The sequence below is a fragment of the Nycticebus coucang genome, chromosome 21 (genome assembly GCF_027406575.1).
Source record: "Nycticebus coucang isolate mNycCou1 chromosome 21, mNycCou1.pri, whole genome shotgun sequence".
NCBI classification, from domain to species: Eukaryota; Metazoa; Chordata; class Mammalia; order Primates; family Lorisidae; genus Nycticebus; species Nycticebus coucang.
Genome location: NC_069800.1, coordinates 194,295 through 214,545, shown reverse-complemented (window position 1 = coordinate 214,545; position 20,251 = coordinate 194,295). Strand labels below are relative to the sequence as shown.

Here is a 20,251-nt window from a genome sequence, read left to right as displayed (position 1 = left end):
GAAGGAGATGGTCTTCTGGTGCAGGACATAGCCAGCAGTGTCAAATGCTAATCTTAAGAAAGTCTTCCGTATTGTTCAGAAGACTTGCTAATGTGTCTTAGCATTTCATATCCTCAGAATAACCTATTTAAATCAAATACTTTAAAAGTAGTGAAAAGATAAACATATTAATGTCATTTTGGTAGATGGTTTTAACATTATTCTGCCAGATCATCTGCACTTCCCTTTCTTGGGATGCAGTAAGTGCATCACCGTATTCATATACTCTGGTGTGTAGCTCTTTGCCTCTGGGGTAAGGAATCCACATAGACTCCTGATTCAGAAACTTGTTTGGGCAATCGACTTACCCTCATTCCTCATTATTAAAATTAATTTTGAAAAGGAATTCTTCAGAGGCTTAATGATAGGATTATTTGAAATATGTCTAAAAAGTACTACTTTGCCCAGGGCATGGGTCACAGCAATCTTTCTTTCAGCTGTCAAGATAGGAATCTTCTCCTCCTCATAAGAGGACTTCCCCTCAGCATCCATTGGATTTCACAGCCTTCAAGAGGAATGCAGACAGGAAGGACTATCAAAAATGCTAATCTAAAGTACTTTCCTCCTGCCTTAATATTCCTAAAGCTACCTTTTCCAAAAGTAGAAAACAAAATCTCAAATACAATAACGGGTTCCTGTGTCTTCAGCAATGTCAATCTGTGTAAATGTCTGTTTTCATATGTACATTAATGTGTATGTTTGATAGTTGTACTCAGTCTGGTTAGCTCATAGTTAACCTCATTTTGTTCTTTCTACAACTGTCAGAGTTGATCTTCTTTAGCTTTCACAAACTTTTTAGGAAGAATGCTCTGATAACTTCTATGGCAGTGATAGTGTGAATGTTGACAGAAGATAAAGTGGAAATTGAATCCTTTCCTTTATCTTAAATATCTTTGTGGTATACGGTATCTGTTCTGAGAGTTCAGGTTGCCTCTGGGACTGAGAAAAGCATTCAGTAACATTCACTATCTTGCATAGTTTCTAATGCATAGCCTTTCCTTTCTCATTATCAACATTTGATAACAACTTGCTGTTACTATAAACATCATTCAGCTAACTGAATTCATGTGAATCTAGATTCCTTGAATAAATCTGGTAAGATTGAGAGTAATGTTTACTTTGATGTTTAAATAAGGCTACTGAATATTAAACAAGGCTTAAAACTTCATGCTTACATGACAATAATCATAAAAATTACAACTTTATTTAGGAAATTTATTCTGGCCATCTAAATCCCCACAGGAAGAAAATCTCCAATTTTCTCAAAAGTGGAAAACATGAAAGAGAACCCTGCAATGACAGGGAAAGGAGATCCGAGGAACAGGTGATTTTATGCTAAAAGACAAATATTAAATGAGGAATCTAACAAAATTCTACAATCCAAGAGAGAAACATGCTCAACTAATGGTCAATTCTTGTAAAATGATATCAGTATTTGGCAATTCCTATGGGTGAAAGATGTTTGCAAGATGAGATTTCAAAAACTCATTACAGATGAGATTATTTGCCATCAATGTTGATGATTAGATCAACATTGAAACGCTATCTCACAAGCATTCACTTCTCATTTGTAGACCCGTGCTATAAAAAGTTGCACAAAATGGTTAATATTTTAAATTCCATCAAGCAAGAATTGTGTAAGTATTTAGGTAAAATAGCTTTGATATTTTGTATTGACCTGCAGTTTTACTAGCTAGTTCTACACGGAAAACTTTGCCAACTTTGATTCAAATTGTGTTCTATAAAGCATTCTATACCCAATGGCTCTATATTAAATAATGTGTAAGTGGCTGTATGGTTTTGCAGTTGCACAGGAGATGTGATCCTCTGGGAGACCTTGGCAACATCGGTCTATAAATATTCCATCCCTGAACCCATTTAGCATCAATCGCCTAATGTGTGGTCACTATTATCCTAATTTCCAAGAGAGAGAACCAAAGAGAGGATGCTATCAATTTAGCAAATCATCAACAAACCTGAGAAAAACTCCTACAGTCCCTGACCCCCAGTTATTAGTCAAACTCATTAAACTAAAACTGACAAGGGATCTAAAAAGGTAGTTTTGGACAACATCGGTATTAAGGTAGAGGAGTAGGAAAGACTACTCTTTTGAGGCTAGCTATTTTCTTTGTGTGTCTTGTGAGCATATGGCAGGTCTATGAATTTTTTCATTCAATCAGTAAGTCCTTACTTGTATGTGTCAGGCACTGTTCTAGGTATTTGAAATATAGAAGTGAACAAAAAGACCGAAACCTCTGCCTTCTTTGAGCTCACAATTTCATGGATGAAAAACCATAGTATCTCTATAATATCTCATCAAATGACCTAATAATACAAAATGACCCAAGAATGATAGCAAAAAAGCTAATGGTCCAAAAACCCAATATGCCATCAATAAAAAAAGATGGATAGTGCAAATTCAATTTATGTAAATATAGCCGAAGTCCACAAGATGAGGACGTCTGTGATGGCTGATCTACTGATTTACCCATCGCTTAAGTGAAACATACAGCATGAAGTCAGACCATCAATAGAAAGTGGCAGGTAGCTGGGTGTTTGGAAAGCATCTGTGTTCCCAGCAACTCAAGAGGCTGAGGCAAGAGAAACACCTAAGCCCAAGAGCTGGAGGTTGATGTGAGCTGTGATGCTACCGCACTCTACCAAGGGTGAAAAAGTGAAAGTCTGTCTGTAAAAAAGAAAGAAAGAGGCAGGAGTTGGATGTGCATGTGTGTGGGGATGTGTATAATGAAGTCGATTCAAGTAGTCTGAAACTGCCTCAGAGAAATCAAGCTAAGAATACCCAGTGGAGTGTTCAACTAAAATTGGTCTTTAGTGATACCAAGCTACCCTGATATTGTATAATTTCTTCTAGCGGTGCTTAGACTTTAACCAGACATAGCATGTTTCCAGGAAATAATTAGGAAAGCAAGTCAAGAAAATACAGGTTATCTGGAAGACATAGAGTCTCATGATAATATTAGAACTCAAGTTGGCTAAGGAGGGAATGAAAGATGGGAGAGGCTCACTCAGTAATTCAAGGGGCCACCTGGACCTTGTGATTTATGAAAGAAGAGACTGGTTGAAGAGGACAGATGTCTTTCTACATCTTCCCCAAGACATCTACATTTGTACTTCACACAAGTGAGAAATAAATAACTGCTCTGTCAGATAAAATAAACAATATGAGGGAACTAATGGGTGTAGAAAATGGTAGAGCTCAGTAGGTTGAAAAGGAGGCAGAAGGAATCCAGTCTTTCCATACGGAATAAGTCAGGGAATGACATCTGGGTGAAGAGAAGAGAGGGCACTTACAATGCTCTTTGTCCAATAAAATGTTAAAAACGTGGGGGGGAACAGGAAATTAGATTCACATTGCTGTTGCAATTATTTGAGAAACTATAAATAATGTAGCCCAATAATAAAATCATAAATTAAACAATTTAAATGTGCTAGAGGAGGTACTGTTTAAAAGGCCTCTGGTGTATATTCCCACTTAAAGCAAGAAAAGCCTTTATAATGACTTCTGATATAATCTGTTTTCTCTAAATGTGGATAGCATATAGCTTTTTATTAAAGTAGTGTTATTCTACGATAAGGTTAATTCACTGTGAGAAATGTTTTTGTTAATGCCACATACTTTGGATATTAGAGAGATAAAGAACTTCTGAATTTCATCTGAAGCCCAGTTGATTATTATAATCTGTCACATGTCAGGAAGTGCTTCATGCCTTGTGTTTAAACTTCATATTCCTTGAACCTGAGTTTGCTCATTTGTAAAATGCAATATCACTGTTCACTGGATAGCCTAGTTACTTCAAACCGACAAAGGACTGCAGAAATTCAGCATCGATATTCTACCCTCCCACTCATATTTTTCTGTTACTACTTTCTTCTGTTTCTGATAGAATCTTACTTCTGACTGAAGTTTTATGTCTCATATATAGACTAGGATAAATTAGGATGTCGGTATGTTGAATATCACTTTTAGCATTCTCAACTTTGGATGATGTACATTGTCAATCCCTACTAGATTATTAGGCTTAGAAGAGACTTCTGTGGAAGACTCATCTTAGCCTCCACGTAATTATCAGTACAAGGGGCCAGGTTGGGCATCACAATCTTCTAGTACCCATCACTGACAGCCTCCTGTGAGAACGTGACCACTCGGGGGAACACACGGTAGGTGTGTATCACGGTACAAGTAGGCAAAGAAGCACTGCAGAATTTACTTAGTGCCTTGGACTCTGCAGTAGGCACGAGGGAAAGGGAACAGAACGGTGAAGAAAGAAGGGAAAGATCATATTGCCATGAACTCCTAGTTATAAGCCAGGCATGCCTATTGCAGATGTATAAAACTGTCCTGTCCTAAAACTTCAGCTTTCCTTTAAAAACTATAGTATGTTTGAATGAAAAATGTACCTGATGTGATCTAACGAGATGTCTGAGTCGTTGCCTTTGTACTAAATATGTGTTGCAAAATGACCTGATTGATTTAGGCTTGAACTGGCTTGATTTAGGCTTTCCTCTTACTGCTTCCTGAAAGAGGACTCTGAAAGAAGAGGAGCAACTCACCTCGGTGTTGCTGGGCTGCAGCCCAACATTTTGGCTTGAGGCTGAAATGGCACTGTATTTCTGGAGGGAGCTCTTCCATAAGGGAGAGCTCTTGGAAGGTCAAAGTGCTGGTTGTGAACTTTGGTCCTCTCCTCATGAATTCACTGTCTCGAAGGTGACTCATCAGTATTCCGTATGGGTATTCGTGTCCTACACAGAAAAATCTAAGTGTACATTTCAGACTGACTGGTGCTGTCACCAGGTGTGCTACAAACAGAACATACTGCCCTTACTCCTGGAACTTTTGTTTGAAAGAACCCTTTTGTTGACTAAATGATCATTTGCATGCTTGCAGTTAGAGATGCCTGCATAAGGCTGGTGGTCCTTCCATAGTAGTTTGAAGAGCAATTAGGGAGGAATTAGTACCTTAAGGCTACCTTGTTTGGAATAAATATGGAGATGATTTGGGGAGTTACATAATGTTGAGCCTTCCTGTGTTTGGATGTGAAAACATTGAAAGGTATTCTTGTTTTTTCTTTGACATTAACCAGGCATTCACTCTACCTCTCACACTAGTATAATAAGGGTCAAAAAAGGAACCATTAGCGGCTAACGTTACATAAACAAAAGGAACAAGGAACATTACACTATGTCAAGCATCACTATCTTTACTATTATCTACCATATAATGTCTGTCTGTGAAAGACTTTTAATGACTCTTTATAGGTTGCATAATTAGTCACTCAATAGTAATGGAACTGGCTTGATTTAGGCTTTCCTCTTACTGCTTCCCTTTGAGGTTGCTTTTCCCAGGTAATGATCAGAATAAAGTGATCAGGGCATTAGAAACACAATAAACAGATACAAAAAGAAATTTACATACTAGACAAACTAAATCCTAGTCACCTGACTACAATGAGATTGTGGTTGTCACACTTTAAGTGATTGCATTCTCTTAGTGTCATCCTCAAATACCATTGTGCTTTGACATTTTAAACTGCAGAGATTATGTTCCCTTCTATTCCTCTCTTATTAATGAATGTAATTCCCTGAACACTAACTCTTCCTTTCCACCTGGCATAGGCACAAAATGCAATGTTCCATTCCTATCAATTACTACAGCAACATTCAGCAAATGGAGCACAAGGAGTTTTCCATAACAGCAATAAAACAAACTCATTTATCAAAATAGGAAGCTGGTAATCTACAAGGGATGTGTGCAAGTCACATTACAATTAAAATGTCAAATAAAGAACTTTTGCAAACCCTTACCAACAAGGGGATATCTTTCCTTTTTCTTTCCAGAATTTACCCACAACTGGTAATCTGTGTCTGAGCCCTTGGAGATAAAAGAATTGAAAGTTATAATAAATCTTTCAAGCTTGTTGACTAAATGAGGACATAGTTTGTGACATTGTATGCTTTGCAAAAGGAAAATTATGGATACTATAAATTCTTATCATGTTGAAGAGGATGGAGATGGATTCTGAAGATGTAAATGCCAATTCCTAGAACTAGTGTCTCTTTCCCCAGCCCCCCGTAGAGGACTCAGGAATCCTGCTTTTCTCCATCCAGTGATGGCTCAGGATCCATGAGCTGAAGTGGAGTCAGGCCCTCATTGTATAGGCAGGCCATAAAATGTCAAATTGGAGGTCGGCTCACTAACAAAAAAAGAACAAACTTCCTGTTTCTAAAAGGTGAATTTCCTCTTGAAAGCCTGGACTTTTTTAATATTGAAACTTCTCAGAGAATACTGGACATCCAGTACAGCTCTGAAAAGACAACCTTGTTATCCAGAAAGACACAAATGCTTCTGTGTCTGTGATGACAAAGTAAAAAGGCAAATGCTGATTATTAGCTCAGCTACTTCTGAGCAGAAGAATTACCAACAGGCTTTGAGAAGATAGGTAGCTGGCAGAGTTTCCACTGGCTTGAGTATGGTTAAGTCCAGCACTGAGGACAGAAAAGAACAAGAATTCTACCTAGAAAATAACCCTAGTAGTCACGGAAAACAATACAATCGTTCACTGTTACAGTTAGGACCCAACAGCACTGTGAACTCCACTTGAAAAAACATTATACTAATTCATCAGATTTTGCTGAATCCTCTAGGAAGGATAAAATAAAAATGGCTCCAATACAGCTAGAATAGAGAAAACTGTTGGCAATATTTCATATCCTAGCCTTGAAATTCAGATTAAAAATCATGGCCTACCTTTATAATGGAGAATTCTAGCTCTGATGAATATCTTACAACCACTCCCCTTTGCCTCCACAAAACATTCAGTTTGTGACATTGTCCCTGCCATGTCTCCTGGCTAAAATTTTGAATGTATATATGAAGAGTGTAACTGGGTTATAGCTTTCATATGAAAGCCATAAATTCATTTCATAGTAGGGATGAGTACATTGGTTACTTTTTTTCCATTCTTGAGATACTTTCCTAAGAAGAATATGAAAATATGTCAAATGGTCTATGAAACCAGTGTATGGTGCCCCATGGTCACATTAATGTACACAACTATGACTTAATAATAATAAAAAAACTTTAAATAAAAAATAAAATAAATAAATTTGAAGAGAAATCTAACACAATCTATTGTTTCCTGTGGCACCTGAAGACAAACTAAAAATCCCGTTCAATAGCTATCACCAAATATCCTCAATTCTTATTAAAAGTAATAGACATTTTTCCTGAAAAGCTTGACCATTTTATTCAAAGGTTAAGAGTCGGATAAGAAAATAAATCATGTCATTCATCTTCCTTTCTACTCCTGAAACTATCTCCTCCCTTAAATATAGGTGTAAAGAATAAAAATCAATGCAGAGGTGCCTGCTTTACTCAGTTCATATACATTTAACTATATTACAAATCTCATGTAAGAAAGAAAGCAGATTTCTTATCCAAAATTTTGGTTGTCCTATGGTTTAGTCTTTCTTTTTTCAGTGTGATAATGAGGGTAACAAATAATTTAGTTACAATGTTTGCATTGCTTTGGTAAAGTCCCTGATGTAGTTGTGCCTTCCTATAGCACCACAAACAAGCAAATCAACATACATATAATGATATCATGGTGTATCTTAGGTGTGCATTATGTCATATAATAGCATTAGTGTGCTCTAATATCGGAGAACCTCATTTGAGGAATGGCATTTTTACAGTGATTCCTTTAGTTTCTTTTTTTTTTTTTTAATTCATTCCCTTTAACAAAAGGTACTCTTTCATTGTATGCTCTTTATATAATGGATAGAGACACAATGAGAAAACCTTCCAGTTCTCTTTCCTCTACCTCATCTTTGAATACTCTCATCTTCTCTACTACTACAATTTCAAAACACTCACCTGTGTCACAGAAAATGGAAAGGGACAAAAACTAAAGGCAAAGCAGAAAGGAGTATGGTGTACACACTACAGCTCTTTGAATCTAGTGTCTAACACAAAAATTGTTTTTTTATTTCCTGATTTATTAGAGGTACTAGCCAGCTCATTCTCAGGATGTGTTGTCACCCAATGTTACTTTATGTAAAATGGTACACTGAGAAAATCCTTGAGAATTGGCCTTTCTGAGACTGATTGAACCTTGGAGAAATAACAGGATAGTTGCATGGAGGAGCAGTAGAAATATAGCGTCATGTAGGAAGGAGAAAAAGGAGTTCAAACTCTGTCAACACGGATCTGACATAAAAATATTATATTGTACAATTCTCATAGTACAATCAAGGTGCATATTATTTTTGAAAATTATAGTCCAATCTCATTCTACCCGCAGTTTACACGAATCTAAAATAAGACTGGAAGAATGCCACCATGTATTAAGCTAATATTAAAGCTTATTCATTTTAATTTCTACATTTTAAGGGACAAAGTAATGGTATCTTTAATAATCAGGTGTCTTCTGATGAAAGGGATAAGATTACTATGAACTTAAAATATCAGTGTGTTTCTAATTAAGATCATCCAGCAGAGTAACTTACGGTTACTCTTAGAATTGAAAAAACCATCTTCACAACTTCTTTGGCCGTGTGTGAGTTCTTTACTCTTATGGTTTTATACTGTAGGAAAAAAGAAATGAGAAATGTAGCTGTGAATAAAGATTTTAAATCAACTGAAGAAGTAGTCTTGATTTTTTATGAAAAGAGTCAATCACAAGCTTCAGTAGAACACAATTGATAATAATTTACATGTATTCCCTTATAAATTGTACCTTTTAATATAATATTTCTCTGAAATTTAAAGTTGTGTGGCCGAAAAGTATTAAAGCTTAAGCAAGTAAATAGGGGACCAAATGTGTTTTTGGCACAGTACAGGGATACAGCTCCCAATCAAAGTAAAATCAACAAACAAGGAAAAATCCACACTGCCTCATTTGTATATTTGTTTTCCCATAACGTAATGGGGAAAGTACAGAGAAAGCTGAACCTTTATTCTTTTCCTGAGTACTGGTTTTACAGTCCAGGCTTTTATTTCCTTGAAAGGCTTAAAGACAGTTTAGGCAAAACATGAATAATAACTGTTCACAAAAATATATTTACATTTTTATTGAGAATTTTCTATGTGTCAAACACTGTGGCTACTTTCCATAGCCAATCCCTCTCATAGAAAGAATTGAAAATTTAAGATATCTCTGTTCTATTAACAACTCTACCATAGAGTCTATGATCTGTCTGTCATAGGTATATGCTAAACAATAGTAAGAAACACTTATTTAAAAAGGAGATTTAAAAAAAAAATCAGCAAGACTCAAGCATATCATTGGACCTTGCAAAATTCCAAATAGGCAACAGTCAAATCGAGAAAAATGATATGTTATAAAGGAAAGAAATATTTTTCCATATACCTAAGTTTTATAACAAATCAGTTATTTGGGCTATGTTCATGATAGAGAGGGCCTTAAATTTACAAATAAGTATCATAAATGAGAATATAATGATATTTTAAAGATATGATAATAAAGCTAAGGAAAATCTACAAATAATGTATCACTTATTTCTCCATTAACAGTAATTCTTTTCCATAAGCCAATTATTTCACATGACAAATTGGTTCTAAAGTTGTTTGTTAAGAAATTTTTATTTATATAAAGGATTTGAAATGTATCTACTTCAAATCATAATCTTGGTATCGTCAAGGATTATGCCAAATTGAATGAGAGCACAACAGGGAAGATTTGATTACACCTACAGTGCATGTTACAAGGGTACATGTGAAACTTAGTAAATGTAGAATATAAATGTCTTAACACAATAACTAAGAAAATGCCAGGAAGGCTATGTTAATCAGTGCGATGAAAATATGTCAAATACTCTATAAACCCAGTGTAGGGTGCCCCATGATCACATTAATGTACACAGCTATGATTTATTTAAAAAAAAAAAAAAGATTTGAAGCCCCAACCCAGAGACTTTTTTGCCTGACGTGTCACAGGAATGTTAAATACTGGGCTTTGACTTAAGAATTGATTTTAATAAAGGTTTCTGCTTTTTGTTAAGTCTAAAACCAATCCATTTAAAAAAATTATCTTATGGAGTTTTTTATAAAGTAAAGCATCTATCTTCCCAATTACCTACTTAATAATAGTTTTTCTTATTAATTGGCATACATGTTCAGAATCATACTTACAGAAAGTGTACATGCCCACATGCCTTTGTGGTAGACTAAAAAAGTGAATTTCACCTGACAGAGCTCTCTAGCTAATGAATAACAAAAACAAACGAACAAACAAACACAAATGGATAAGGTGCTATTTGGTTGCACAATAGCAGTATTCACTGACAGGTTGTGCACAGCTAAAGGAAGAAGACAGTACTTCCCCTTCAAGTGCTCCTAAGTGGGGGAATCACTCTGCAAGCAGAGCTCCTCAGAGAGACGCTTGCCATGAAATCTGCTTCAGAGAGCAATGGACAGAGTGTGTCAAATCATCCATGACACTCTAGGGGACTAGTGGTATCAACAGAGCACCCGACCCACCATATCTTTCATCTTTTCCTAACTGAAGAGTGGAACATCATTCCTTTCTCAAGAACTCACATTTTAAAAAAGTGTTCCAAAAAATTTATGGGGTTTTCTTTGAATATCCTCTTGTGACAATAACAAACCACCATACCAATTGAATCAAATCAGATGGTAATAACAATATATTTATTTCCACTTTTCTACAGAAGATCTCTGTACTTTAGTGCCTTAAAAATTTGAGTATTGCACTCAAGAAATCATATCTGGCATATGGGTCTTGTTCAGAACATTTGAATAAGTTTTGCTTTTTAGCCAAAACATAGCCATTCTTCACTTCATAGTTTTCCACAAATGAAACCATTTTGTGTGCTAGAGCTGTGGTGAACTATGACAGGATATAGTATCATAAGATTATTCATAAAATTCCATCTAATTCATCATTGATAACATCCTGGATTTTGTAGTAAAATCAGTCATCAATTATATATTATAACTACAGTTAAACAATATTTATTTGACCCATGTTGCAAAAAATTGGGGCAGAAAAATCCTAATCCCCTAAAAATGTCACCTTTCCCACATCATTCACTTATTAACCTGAACAATTCAATCCATAACAACTCAAAAAACACACTTTTCAAAACCACTTTTTACTTCAGAATTGACAACTTGGAAAAAATTCTTTATAATAATAGGAAATAATAATAAATAATAATAGGAAATAGCTCTTTGTGGAAATATCTTTACTACCATTCCCTGCAGCTGCTGTTGATGAGATCCAGGAAACAGTCGTGCACAGAAACTAAAGAAACCTCTGACAGGCGGTGTTCCTTCCGAGTGTAAATGTCAAATACTGTAGCTAAGATAAGCTTCTCTTGCTTCCTGTCCTCCAGAGTTTGCTTTGCATAGATACAAAGACATAGATACACCTAGGACATCGCATTTTTCCCTGTGCTACACACACACAGTCCACCTGTCTGCCTGTCTGTCTCTCTTACATGCATTATCCCCAGTAATGTGATTTATGCAGAAACCTGGATTTAAATGTACTGCCTGATAATCACTTACATGGACACAATTGGCAACATCTTGAGTGTAGATTTTTAAGGGAATGTTCTTTGGGTCATCTTTGACTTTTTCCAGATCGATGTTCCTAATCAAATGCAAACACTGAGTTAGATGGAATTTGCTGAGAGATTATTTTCAAAATCAATCTGCTTTGCTAATATATTCAATATCCTCATGTGCAATGCTTATAGACATAAGATAAGACTCAGCAAAATCAGATCGCTTTCTAGGTTGGAAGAAAATAAACAGAAATTGGGATGTTGGACTAAGGCGCATAAAAGAATAGGGGCCTCCCTGTCTAGTGAGGTTTAAGAAGCATAAGCAGGTTAAGGCAGCTCTGGGTAACATTTTATCCTTATAGCTTCCCTGCCTTCTCTGGACAGGTCCACACCATACTGATAACAACAGAAGCATATGTAATACTTGGCAAGGGCAAAGCAAAGCAATGACATTTTGCCTCTCATGTTGCTCTCCGACAGAGTGCAAATCGTGAATACCTCTTTCTTGGGGAGGAGAAGGGGAGAGGAAGGAGGGAAGAACTATGGTTCTGACAGATGAGCCTAAATCTACCATTGAAATCTATATACAAAATGGTGGGCTAAAGAATTGGCTTTTGAGGTACTCAGCAAAAACTCTCCAGATATGGGAACTTAATACACACACTGAGGAAACTGTTAGTCCCAATTAGAAGACAGGAGGTGACAGGAAGGGGGGGAGGATATTCTTGACTACTTTCTGGCTAACATAAAATAACTAGACCTCAATGTTCTGAACAGTAATAGTCTCCTTCCTAGAAAGTAAGCCAAACATGTAAGAAAAGAACATATAAAGCGAGTAGTAGCTCCCAAATACTCCATACAGTACCTTATTTTCAGGACAAATGAACAATTTCTACTTAAGAGAAGAGAACAATCTGGGGCACATCTCTGCAGGAAAGGTTGAATTCATTTCTTGCATCATAAAGATTAAAACTATATATGCTGAAAAACATACCACTGAAGAAGAGAAAGCCATTTGTCTTTTTCCTGTGAAGAACTGCAATCAGAGAAAATACAGGAGGAAAATCACACAAACTACTCAGGCTAGCATATTGAAGATTGTCAATCCTGATGAAAATAGAAACAGCCTGCTGTTACTGACATAGCTGCACATGGAAGATGCAACCTCAGCATAACTGTGTTCTGGAGATGCCCAAAGGGAAAATGTCCTTTTGGAGAAATTTCAAAATCAACTCTAGTTATAGTAAATTATTTTTTATGGATTCTACACAGACCCTCTGTTTCACTGAGTTTCTACAAGTGGTTTTATATGAGCAAGGGTGGTAGCTCTTACAGTGCCAAGAATACTTGATTTATAATCCAACACTTGGTTTTCCCACATCTGTAAAGCTGGATTAGTTATCTCAATTGTACTGTGTTTGTAGTTTAAAGCATCATGCGATGGAAAGTATGCCTAATATTGAGATTAAAGGGGTGAAGGCGAAATTTGGCATATGAACGAAAATATCTTGGCTCAGCAACCAAAATGTTTTCAGAGATGTCAACATTTAAATACATACTGAAGAATTATAATTTAGCAAATGAGTTCATAGAAAACTTATCTTCAAGTAATACAACCTGTTTAAGCTCAATTCATTTTGAATTAAATGGCTATTAATAGTTTTCTCCAGCTGTATTTAATTCTTAAACTTATAAATAAAATGAACTTTAGACCAATGTGGTCTTCTCTGAAACCTTCTCGCTAATCTCTTCAGAGAAATTGGAAACCTTAGTTATTTTCTTGATCCAACAAAATCCACTTCAGAAGTATTTGTATTTTTTTCTGATTTTTGTTTCTTTGCAACATTCTGCATAAGCAATATCTCAGAAGTGGCCATCAGAAAGCACATAGCATCTTGTCAACCAATAGTTAATGATGCAAACTCCATCTTTCATCAATTATTACATTTTCTTTTTTAAAACGCCCACATTTTCAGAGTTCATGTCAAACCTCGGGTTTATTCAGTGTTGAGAATATATGAGACATATTCTTTATACCCACTCACTTTATTCAAAGAAATTAAAAAAACTTTCATTTTAAGAGACTTAGTAATTTTGTAACTTTTATTTGACAAATAACATGTATAGAGAATTCTGCACAAAGCTAAAGTGTAACACACCTCCATGACCACCATCCAGATTATGAAACAGACAATCACCATGGAAGGTCCACTGATGTTCCTATTCAGCCTGTGGTTGTCACCATTCCTACTTTCCATAGCAGAGAATAGTTTGCTTGTCTTGGTACTTTCAGTAAATATAATCATACAGTATGTGCTGCTTTGGACCTAGCTGCTTTGATTCCACATTACATTTGTGAAATGTATCTGGATTACTGCCTGCAGCTTTAGATCATTACTTCTCATTGCTCTATGGTGTTCACTAGTTTGACAACATAGCATACATTGCTTCAAAAAATAAATTACCAACTGTGTCAGGCAAACTCTATAATCTTCTTATTTGTGTAAACTTCTTAGGTTTTCCCTTCCTCTTGCTCTATCCTACAATCAAGGAGTTATTTTCTTTCATAGTTCTTAATATCATACCATTTTACAGGATAAAAAACAAAAGTGCTCTAAAAGGAACGGTTATCTTTGAGTTTATAAAGACACTTTAGCTCTCTGTTGGTAAAAGCACTTAAGACATTGAAAAATATAATACTAATATTCAGAAGGGAAAGAAGTTTGTCTTAAAGGTAAGAAAGTAAAGACATATTGGAATATTATCTCAAATGATGGAGGACATTAAGTACTTTCTTGCTGAGGGCAAGCTGGGGATCATGTCACTCAAATAAGCTCTCTTTAGGGGGAAAAGGAGCCCAAGAAAATGCTTTTCAAGAGCAATTATCAGAAAAGCCAAAACTCCACACCTTTTTGTAAGAAAATAATCTTAATTTTAAAATAATGGCAGATTTTAAGCAAAGTAATAAAAATAAGATGGAGAGCCCCTGCATCCTTCTCACCCACTTTAACTTTCCTCTAATGTTATCCTTTTACAATATCATGACTATTTTTTAAAGCTAAGAAACAATATTGGGACACTATTCTTCAAATAAAGTAAGTTCTTGACTTTATTCAGACATCACTGGGTTTCCATTAATGTCCTTTTTCTGGCCTAGGAGCTAATCGAGTATCCATAGTACATTTAATTATCATGTTTCCTTAGAAATTGAGAGGGAGGGGAAGGAGGGGTGGAGGATGGGCAGAGGGTGGGTGATTTGTTGGATAACACCTGCAGTGCATCTTACAAGGGTACATGTGAAACTTAGTAAATGTAGAATATAATTGTCTTAATACAATAACTAAGAAAATGCCAGGAAGGCTATGTTAACCAGTGTGATGAAAATTTGTCAAACTCTTTATAAAACCAGTGTATGGTGCCCCATGATCACATTAATGTACACAGCTATGATTTAATATTAATAAAAAAGGGCATTTAAATGGTGACATGTATTTATACTTCTAAATAGCCCCCACTTTTCTGTAGTAGGAATGAAAAGCTTGGGTACTTTAAAACTTTGTACTTGTCATTTTTCTGCATTACTTGAATTTTTAATCATGATTTTATGTTATTTTTATGAATATAACAAATAAATTATGTGACCAGGGCCAAAAAAAAAAAGAAAAGAAATTGATCTATGACAGTTTCTCAGTCTTTCCCTGTTTTTGCCTCTTTACTTTTATAGTTTTGAGGTATACTGGTCAGTGATGTTGTAGAATGACTCTCAATTTGTGTTACTTCAATGATTTTCTCATTATTAAAATAGAATTATGTTTTTCTATGGGGGGGAGAGGACCATGGAGGTAAATTGCTTTTAACATGACATTAGATCAAGAAGTACATGATATCCACATGCCATCACTGGAGATATTAACCTTGACCACTTGGTTCAAGAGACATTGTTTGAGCAATAAAGTGTATATAAAACTTGTTTCCACATTCCCCAACCCCTCCTTTCTTATAAAGCTTCATGAAAATTATTTGATTAAAAAGGTTGTGTGGTCACAACAATCACAACAAATAGATTCTCTGTACATGGAACTCCAAGGAGGTCAAGCAATAGAAAATAAGGATATCTATGGCTGTCTGCCATGAAAAACAAGACATGCAAGGAAAGATAAAAACATATGTTCTTTCCAAATAAGTTCTTAAAATCTAGACTTAACCTCTTTTATGTTTACAGGGATGGAGCTAGAAAATATTTTTTCTTGGTTAAGTATCTCAGGAATAGAAAAAATATATATCCAATGTACTCAGTACTACTGCGAAACCAATTTATAAGGACTCACACTTGCATATGAAAAATGAACCACAACTCTAGCCTAGGATGAAGGAGGAAAGGAGAGGGAGAGGGGAAGGGAAAGGGTTGTGTTGATAGAGGGAGTATTAGTAGGGGAACCACACCTATGGAGCACATTGCAAGTACAAGTTGGTTCTATCAGGTGAAGAACACAAATGTCTAAACGTTTTAATTGGGTAAATGAAGTGAAGGCTATGTTGATTAGTGGCAGTAAGCATTCCAATTTGTACCTATACTCAACACATTGAGTCCAAAAATGCCATAAATGTGTTCATGATTTGTGCACCAATAACTTAATTAAAAAAAAAAAAGGAAAAAACAAAAACTCTTGTGGATGGCACTAGTGCAGAGTAGAATGCCATGATATCCCTGTCTTTACTAGAGAAGGTTAACAGCTTGAAAAACTTTAGTCCTTTGGCTTTTGGATGAAGCCTTAACAGTTTGGTGATGCTGGGCAGAAAAGCAGAATGAAAAGCATCAGGTTCATGTATAGGACCCTACATCTTTAAGGGAAAAACAAATCCTGAAGGTGTTCAAATTCGCAGCTGTGATTTTTGCCTCCCCCCAAACTGAAAAGTACCAACTAAGAACAGTCAGGAGAAGAGGAAACAAATTCTTTAATCCTACAATCCAGGAGATAATGAATCCTGGAAAACTGAGGTTTACTCCTTAAAATCTATACTTTGCTCTCAACTCCCACATTTCCATAGAAACTAAGTCAACACTTGATACAGAATTCACAACCCTGTATGTCATGACATCAGTTTTGTTTGTAGGATGAAAAACTGCTTCTTTAGAAAAATTTGGAGGATAAACCAGTTATGCAAACTAAATCAGAATATTTTATAAAATTAGCTTCATGCATGCCATTTCAGTGGCTTCGAAAGACTTATGAAATTCAAAGGCTCAGTATGTAAAACAAACACCTAGCCATTAGGAAAGGGGATGTTGAAGAGGGAGTTGAAGGGTTTGACCAATCTACTCCACTTTAATATCCCTAGAAGTTCAATTCCCTTTGTTGTTTTAGTATGCAGGAAGGGTGGAGAACGAAGACTTCATTCTTGGCAAGGGAAAGCACCCCCAGAAACAGAGGAATATTAAACAATAAGCTGAGTGAGTTGGAACAAAGAAAAGTCAGCTAGTTTACATTTAAGCTAGCCAAATGCTAGCAAGCTTCCTGCCTTTTCTGAAATTCTAGCCTGATAGGGATAGAGCTTTTAAACACCTCGGCTGGGTCTGTGAGCACTCTGAGGAAAAATGGCCACAGAAGAGACTATGACAAAGACCTAGAAAGATACATTAACTGGGTCATTTCCTGCATAGTAAACAGGCAAAGCAGACACCCATTTGGGATATTTGCTTTTCCTTGGGCAGAAACCAAGGCAGTAGCTCAAACCCTGAGATATGGGTGGAAGAGCTTAAATCCCTTATCCTGGAGGAAGATCCTCTGTGGAGGTGATGGGAGGAAAATTCCTGCCTCTCCATGATTCCTCAGAGGAGATTAACACCAGTGGTGTTTTACTAAACAGGAAAGTAATGGAGTTTAACACCTCCTTAGAAATCTGTGTGTGCGATCTCAAGCACGATGCAGTCTCATTATAAGGCTCAGATTTCAGATTTCTTAAGTCTACTCAAACCCTTAAAAAACAAATACAATAGGAGCTGATATGCTCACTCAAAGAATGTGCTGGCATCTGTGTTCTCTCCCTCATCTTACCCTCTGGGCAAATGAATATTTATGAAGCAGAATGGATCAAACACTCTGGGCCATTGCTGGAATCCCCCAAACAGTCAATGGACCCTTGACTTCCCACCTTTAATTCTGTTCTCTGTCTCATGTCTCTTTCTTTGCCATTGTTTCTAACATTATATTTCTTCAGTCGGTTGCTGCCACTTCCACAGGTCTTAGTGGACCCTGCCCCCATGGCAGGACACTGACACAGAAGAGCCCCTTTAAAAGAGATTGGCCAAACCAAGATAAATGACTACAAGAGTCCCCAATAGTGGTGTTACTTTTCGTATAGTTTAAGCCAAAATCTCTTAGGGGAAACATGTCACACAAGTGTATTGGTTTAATTAGGTGTAAAAATCAGTTATAGATTTCATAAACAATCAGAATAAAATGGTATCTTTCTACCAATTTGGGGAATAAAATTTGCCTGAAATTTTCCCTCTCATCACAGAAATGACCACAATAGCTCAGAAAGGTAAATATAGGACAAGCTGTGGTTCTTACTTGAAAGTGGCCACAAAGTTCTGAGTGGGCCAGCCCAAGATGAAGGACTTCACAGCCTCAGTGTTGCCTTCTCCCTCTTCAGCCAAACAGCTGGTTGTCCACATATCTGATAATTTAATTGTGCTTTTTGTCTTGAAGTTCTTGATGCACCTAGAAAGATGAAAACAAAAGGACCTCTGGCTATTTTGTTTCTTAAATTTTATGGGAGATTTTGTACTTGTGATAATTGTCTCATAGGCTCCTATGATCTTCAGGGCCCATCACAGTCAACTGTAATGTGTTTGTCTCCCTTGTTCCAAAAAAGCCTTTAATACATTTGGTGAAAAATTTACTCCTCATGCATGTATGTACAGAGAAATGGACATAAAAATAGCCATTTCTTTTTTCTATTCATTGAGATTTGCATTTGGAGCAAAAGTCTTAACTTTAAATTTACTACTTTTACAAAAAATTTACTCATTTATTATCTATGACTTATTTCCAAAAAGACTTCAAGGACGGTCACAAAACTGTACATGTTTTATTAAAATGTTTATCAAATTTTCATTTCAAAAGAGAGCCACAGAAAAAACCTGAGATTGTAAGAATTTATAATATGTTTTCACCTGAGAGGTTATAAGATTTTCTAGTCTGTAGCAGCATAGAATATTTTACATTTTCAACCTTAAGATTTTGGTGAAACCTTCTCCCCTTATACTCTTGCTTAAATTGAAAAATATAGGCTAAAAAGGAATATAAAAAAAAGCAGGTTTGACAGAATCAATATTAATCTCTCAAGATGTAGAAGGTGATCTATTTTTACTACAGAAGTGAAATTGCTTTCAGAAAATTCCCACCTAATCCTCCTTAGACCCACGTGGTAGAAACCATCATATCCCTTCATTTAATAGACATATTTTCTGCTCAGACAGACTGGAAATTTGAACAGAAGACATTGAGTAGGATGAAGTGAATACACAGGAAGACTTGGGTCCCTTTAAGCATTCAGAACCTTTGTGGCAAAACTAGAGTAAAATCTAAGAGACCTCATGTATGCAAGTATCCCTGAAACTCTGATTCATGAGATATTTATGGCTAAAACTCTTAAACAGAACTTACAAAGATCACAAAGATACTACAGGAAGTATAGAATCCTGCATATGGAGAATCTAGTTTGAACTGCTTCCCCTAGAGTGCACTGAATTCACCTGCACTCAGGTTGTGGTATGATAGCTTCTTCCTGTTGAATTGAAGTATTCTTCATGCTACTGCTATGAATCATTAGATTTTTATAAAATAAAAAGACTGAATTACAGACTGAATCTTATTTCATGATGCCTGTTATTTAGGTCATATAAAACTGTAATTACAAGTCTTTTAGAATGAAAAGACTCTTTCATGTGTGGTTTCACACATTTTGTTTCTATGTGGTCTACTTATAGCTATCTTGTGGAAACATCCACATATACTGTCCTGGGGAAAAAGTGATAGCATTTTCTATTCCCTAGATCAATAATATTCAAGCACAGGTGCCAAAAACATGGAAGTGTCTAAAAGTATGATCAATGACTTCCATCCTCATATACTAAAAATAATGGCTAGGCTTGGCATCTGTCGCACAGTGATTATTGCACCGGCCACATACACCCAGGCTGGTGAGTTCAAACTGGGACTAGGCCAACTAAATGACAACGGCTAACAAAAAATAGCTGGGCATTGTGGTGGGTGCCAGCTACTCGGGAAAAAGAGGCAAGAGAATCACGTAAGCCCAAGAGTTTGCGGGTGCTGTGAGCTGTGATGCCAAAGCATTCTACGGAGACAGTGTGAGACTCTGTCTCAAAAAAATAATAACAATAATAGTGGCTAATATTCTTGAGAATTTAGCAGGTGACAGTCATTGTTGTAAGTACTTTACCCAAGTTATTTCATACTCAAACATTTTACAGAAAAGGAAATGGAGTCATGAACAGATTGACTTGCCTAAAGGCAAACAGCTTACAAGGCAGACCAAGAACCAGATCTTGAGCAGAGGTAGCTCCTGAACTTACTTAGGCTCTTAAGGAGCATAAAAAGCCTTGAATATTTCC

At 36.1% G+C, this 20,251-nt stretch overlaps 1 protein-coding gene across 1 annotated transcript in view; it reads right to left on the bottom strand.

The window, feature by feature from the left end:
- LOC128574149 (rho GTPase-activating protein 20-like) overlaps positions 1–20,251 on the bottom strand; it is a 55,617-nt gene that overhangs the window by 24,788 nt on the left and 10,578 nt on the right. The window contains exons 5-10 of the mRNA XM_053574825.1: positions 18,186–18,335; positions 12,605–12,646; positions 11,612–11,696; positions 8,566–8,643; positions 5,863–5,929; positions 4,612–4,800 (exon numbers count right to left, since the gene is read on the bottom strand). Of these exons, the coding sequence (XP_053430800.1) occupies positions 4,612–4,800; positions 5,863–5,929; positions 8,566–8,643; positions 11,612–11,696; positions 12,605–12,646; positions 18,186–18,335 (611 nt within the window). The remainder of the gene's footprint in view (positions 1–4,611; positions 4,801–5,862; positions 5,930–8,565; positions 8,644–11,611; positions 11,697–12,604; positions 12,647–18,185; positions 18,336–20,251) is intronic.